At 38.9% G+C, this 5,599-nt stretch overlaps 1 protein-coding gene across 1 annotated transcript; it reads right to left on the bottom strand.

The window, feature by feature from the left end:
* Positions 1-1,885: 1,885 nt before the first annotated feature.
* LOC121954854 (putative glycine-rich cell wall structural protein 1) lies at positions 1,886-4,820 on the bottom strand. The gene is made up of 3 exons (XM_042502581.1): positions 4,597-4,820; positions 3,430-3,582; positions 1,886-2,429 (listed from the first exon to the last, which is right to left on the bottom strand). The coding sequence occupies exons 1-3, from the start codon at positions 4,691-4,693 to the stop codon at positions 2,389-2,391; spliced, it is 291 nt and encodes a 96-aa protein (XP_042358515.1). The 5' UTR covers positions 4,694-4,820; the 3' UTR covers positions 1,886-2,388.
* Positions 4,821-5,599: the final 779 nt, after the last annotated feature.

The raw sequence follows: 5,599 nt of genomic DNA, 5'->3' as shown, positions 1-5,599 counted from the left end.
TTCTTGAAAGGCATCTGAAAGCAGCAAGAAGAAGAAAAGTGAGGTTTGCTCCAGCTTGCAAAAGGTTAAATTAAATAGTCATTCTTTTTTTTCCTCTGACATCCGTCTCGTGTAGAAAATCGGCGTCCAGTCGCAGCGAATGCAGCTTCAGACCAGCGAGTCTCTGTCGGAGGTCGACCTGTTGGAGTCAGGTGGAGTTCAGTTGTTGCTGCGTTTGCAGAAACATTTGTGTCACTGCTGTTATGAAAACTAAATGATTACACACACACACACACACACACACACACACACACACACACACACACACACTCGTTAAAACACTGCAGCTATCAATTAACATGTAGCTGTTGGATTCCTCACTCAGGTGATCTGGAACGAGCTGTTCTGAGATCCTCTGAGACCTGGACGCCCCACAGACTCAAAAACCCTTCAGATAAATGAGTCCAGCGTCTGATGCAGCCTGAAAAACTGACACTTTCATCATCCACTTTTATTTAAATCTCATTTTTTGTGTGAGCTGTGGTGGATTTTAAATCTTCTTTCTCTGCGATTATGAGAGTCAACATGAAAACAATAGTAAGAAATAATTCAAATAAATTCAAAGTTAAAGACTCAGAGGTCGTTTCGCAACTTTGAATGACTGTTTTAAGGCTCTTTGTGCTCGTTTTGAGTCTTCCAGTAATAACTTTGCTAGAAAAGTTGCTAGAAAAAGTCCCCACAAAGTGCAAAAATTATTATGTTCAAAATAATGTTACACAAAAAACAGGAAAAAGCATTCCTTTTTAAAATGATAATTAGGTCATTTTCTTGTTTTGTTTGTTTGTTTATTTGGGGTTTTTTAGTACCTTTTTACTCATTTCTTTTTAAGTTGCTTCCCATGTTTTTGAGAGAAATCAAGCAGATTTTCTCAGGTTTCAAAGGGTTAAACTACAGGAAAGACCTCTTAGAATATTACATAAAGCTGGTTATATTTTAAAGGATCCTAAACCCTAAATAAAAGATCCATTTTGTCTTTTATTTCATGTAATTTTATTTCATTTTCTCCTTGTGGTCAGTAGAAAATAAGCCTGAGACTTTGTAAAACTCCCACTCATTGCGTGTGATTGCTGTGCAGGTGTGGAGGCTCTGAATGAGGACTGACAGCAGCTTGGTGCGTTTCTCCTCTGGACCAATCAGGAAGTGTTTCCGTGTGTTTCTGAGCCTTTAAGAGAGGCGGCGAGCCGAACCCTCAGGGCACTCTGACACGTCCTCCGCAGAGTGCACGCCTCATCAAACTCTCTGAAAGTCTCTGTTTCTGTCCTGGTTACAGCTGGTTTTAAGCAGTTTGAAGCTTCAGAGAAGGAAAATTAAAAAACAGCATCGGCTCAGAGATATCCCTGCACAACGTTTTTGTGGCAGTTTGTCATAATGTTTGACAGGAAAAATGACTTCAGCTATCGCACTCACTGATTTATGGAGCGAAGCTTTAAGTTGATATAAAAAACCTTTTCAGGGTCTGTAAAAATACACAGCCTCCTCTATATGCTGATAGCTTCTGATAGCACACTCATTCAAGAAATACTTTCAGAACAAGCATTATTTTAAAAAAATATCACATTTTATTTAAATGTCCTTAAATGTGACACTAGTCTGCCACAGCAGAGGACGTCCAGCTGAAGTCAGAAACGAGCGCACGGTGAGAGCTCATTCATGCATGAAGCCGATTTCAGATTCCAGTTTGGATCCAGTTTTGGTTCAGCACTGGAACACATTATCTGCATTTTAGTCAAACTGTCAGAATGTGCTGATTTAGGTACAAGTACCTCAAATTTATACTACAGTACAGTACTTGCAGTTTTTGCTGAGTATTTCAAGAAAGAAGATAAAAAAAACAAAACCAAAAAAACACTGTCAAAACTGTTTAATGAGTATCTGATTACATTAGCAACGTAGCATGAGACAATAACTGTTAAAATAAATTAATGACACAAAATATTAACCGTATCCATGTGACATTACAGATTTATTTTTCAATATAATAACCCAGTTTATAATGTTTTTATTTATTGTCTGCCAAATTTAACAGATTTCCTAAGTACAATGATAATAATAATTTCATCATTTAGAGCTTTTCAGTTCACTTTGATAAAACCAGTAAAAAACATAATCATTCCCAACTGGTGAAATTCACAGTCATTCATTTTGTAGTTGCAATATTGAGCATGTTGCTCAATATTTCTATTATTTTCAAAGATTTAATGTCACTGGTGAGGTCATATTTTCTGTGTAAAACTCATCAAACAAATCGTTGGTAAATATTGAAAGCGGCAATATTGCAGCAGTTTGGGTGGAGCTGCTGCTCTGTGAGGACGCTGCAGGCGGAGCTCGGTGATGTGGTCTGCAGGGGGTTTAACCAAAGAGGCCTTTGCACACATTCATCACTCCCTCCGCTGAGAAAAGTCACAGAAAACGAAGCGAGAATATGAGTTACAGCAACATTTCCACAGTGAGCCAACTGTAGTTTTGTTGCTCAGTCGGTTGCACTGAATCTAGATATATTAAAATAAATACGCAGGAGTTAAAAATACCTGCAGTTTAAATTCTTTAACCCTTTAAACCTGGATCGACATCACTTTTCTTGCAGACACCTTCGCTAATATTTACGCCTTTTTCTTTCAAAAGCGAGAAAAAAGAAAAACGTGGAACTTCACAAGAATATATCAAGATTCAGAAAATTATTTTTAAAAATCAAGGGAAAATTATCATAATTCCATATTTTTAAATTATGTTACACAGTTATAAGAATTGTAAGCCTTTTTCCAGGTCATTTCTTGTTTTTTGGGGGGTTAATTTAATAAAACTTACTAATTTTCAGGTAATTTTCTTGTTCTTTTTAATAATTTCTTGCTAGTTTTGGGTTCATGTCTTCTTTCCTACAGTGTTTTTGAATGAAATAAAGCCATTTTGGGGGGTTTTAAAGGGTTAACTGTGCCACAGTAACATTTCGTATTTAGTTTTATCGCTCATTCGGTTGCACTGAACTCTGTAATATTAGAACAGGAGGGACCCAAAAATAACCTACAGAATAAATTCTTTAGATACCTTTTTTTGTTACATTTTCATGGAAAGTTTCCACTTTGAATATTTCTGGTGTTTGCAGCGTTTCTCCTGTCTCAAGCCAGCCGTCTTTTGTGGAGCTTTTTATTAATAAGAACGAAACGATGAGGCACAATAAGCTCCAATAGCTGCTCACACATTTTGGACTTTCTGACTCTCCGTCCCCTCAGAGGTCGGCGGCATCAAAGATGACTCACGACTGAAATTTGCAGGTTTATCAAAGTTAATCTCAAATCCAAAAATCACACCACTTTCACTGGATTTATTTAAAATTGCAGCTAAAAGTTTGCAATTCTGCAGTGCCCAGAGCTGGAGTCAGACTGAAGGACTCACCTGCTCCTCCTCCTCCTCCTCCTCCTCCTTCTTCTTTTTCCTTCTTCTCGTCGTTGCCACCAAGACAGCCTGACACCATGTCGGCCAAACCTTGATCTCCGTTGTTTCCACCTCCTCCCATACATTTCTGGATCACGCACTCGGCACCTTTCTCTGCAGAACAAATAGCTGTTCAGTTCAAATGGTGACGTCACACTGTGAAATACAGCCAGCGGCCCCCGGTGACGTCTGAACGGCACCACGGGGCCCAACACAGAGGCGTATGTGGGAACCAGAATGACGACAGAAACAATTCGAGCCACCAGGAGGAAACATTTCCTGTGAAAACAGGCGATCGCCCCGAGCATCAGATGGGTGGAAATGATCAAATATTTGGATTTAATCTTCTGAGTAAAATGCCCCCGAAGCTCCTGCCACCTGACTGACACTGCAAACAGCCCATCTGATCCTCCCAAAAATCCAAACAAATGATTTTAATTTGAAACACTGAAGGTGACCGCAAAGAGACTGATCCGGCCAGGTGTCTGTCCAAAAAAACTAAAATAAATTACTTTGTCACTGCACAGTTTCCACTTTAAATGTCTTATAGTGTCTTTTTGAAACATTATTTACTGTTTTGAATATTGTTTATGGGTTTTTATGCACTATGGACCACATTTTCTGTTTCTAAATCTGCACCCTAAATGGATTTTTTTTTAACATGTGGATCACAGATTCTGCCCATTAAATTGGAATAAAAACAGACGTATAACTGGCTGTGAAAATAAAATCTTTAAAACAAAAAAGAAGAAATAATTAAAATCAAGTTCAATGCCATCAACAAACCTCACTGATCACAGAAGTGTAGCTCAGAGTATCAAAGGCTGACATTACTTCTTTTGTTTTTCAAATGAGCCAATTTTGATCTAATTAATTTTTTTAATCATTTCTACACGTTGTTAAAAAATGCTGTTTATCATAGTTGCTTTAGCTTTTTTTAAATATTTTTTATTATTATTTTTATTATTATCTGCCATCTTTGGAAACGTTTAAAACAAACTTCTGCATATTTAATAAAAGATCTGAACATCTCCTCCAGCTCTGAGCGCTTTCTGATTCTCCAAAGTCGCGTTAAACAAACCTCTGAATCTGATCTGAACTCTGAGATATTTCATAAGTGATACTCACCCGCCATTTCCCCAATCATTTCAGAAATGCCCCCTCCTCCTCCTCCTCCTCCTCCTCCTCCTCCTCCTCCCCCAAAACCTTTCAAAATATTTGCCATGTTTGCTGCTGTGTTGAGCTCACGTCAAATCTGCGTGGAGTGTGTTAGAGGACGGAGGAGGTTTGTTCTTATAGCAGCAGGTGTGTGTCCTGCAGGTGACGCCTCTCTGGTCTCTCCCTGCAGAGGAATCAGGTGGAGCTGCAGGGCCGACCTGCCTCACAGCTCTGAGACGTCACGCCACACTTTTATTTTGTTTCACGTGTAAACACAAACGGTTAATGAGCCCAGACTGCACAGTGTGTCACGTGTGTGTGTGTGTGTGTGTGTGTGTGTGTGTGTGGTTCGTATTCAGCGTCCTCCCTTCAAAAGAATGTTAAAAAGGCTGTTTGACTCATCAAAACACTCACTTTTATTTATGTTCAAATAAAGTTCCTCTGATGAAGAGTTAGGGACTGTTTGTTATTAACCCTTCAGGGACTGTTGGTCTCATTTTAGTCTCTTTTCTTCTTCCTGTTGTAATAACTGTGTGTGTGTTGATGCATGTGTCCTAAATGTAGTCCAGATTGTGTATTTGAGTGTAATCAGTGAATTTGCAGCTCAGCTCCTACAATAAGTCTAAAATACACTGTGGAAACTAAATAGTTACATTCAGACTGTTCAGGTCCAAAAATGCTCCATTGAAACCCATTCAAACTGACATTTTTGATCCCACAGCCATCAGAGCAGAAAAACAGGACTTGTATTATTTCTGGGTGTCATTCTGGGCTTTTGACTCTGAATTTGTCATTTTGACTATTTTCCACCTGATGAGGTCATTTTGACCATATTTGGCATATGGAGGAAATACATGCTATTTCCACTAGGTGACCTGTCACAGTCAATGTAGCTGCTGATCACTGACATATCCCAGACTGTCAGCAGCTACACTCACACACTGACATATCCCAGACTGTCAGCAGCTACACT

The sequence above is a fragment of the Plectropomus leopardus genome, chromosome 15 (genome assembly GCF_008729295.1).
Source record: "Plectropomus leopardus isolate mb chromosome 15, YSFRI_Pleo_2.0, whole genome shotgun sequence".
NCBI classification, from domain to species: domain Eukaryota; kingdom Metazoa; phylum Chordata; class Actinopteri; order Perciformes; family Serranidae; genus Plectropomus; species Plectropomus leopardus.
This window is presented reverse-complemented; position numbering and strand designations above follow the sequence as displayed.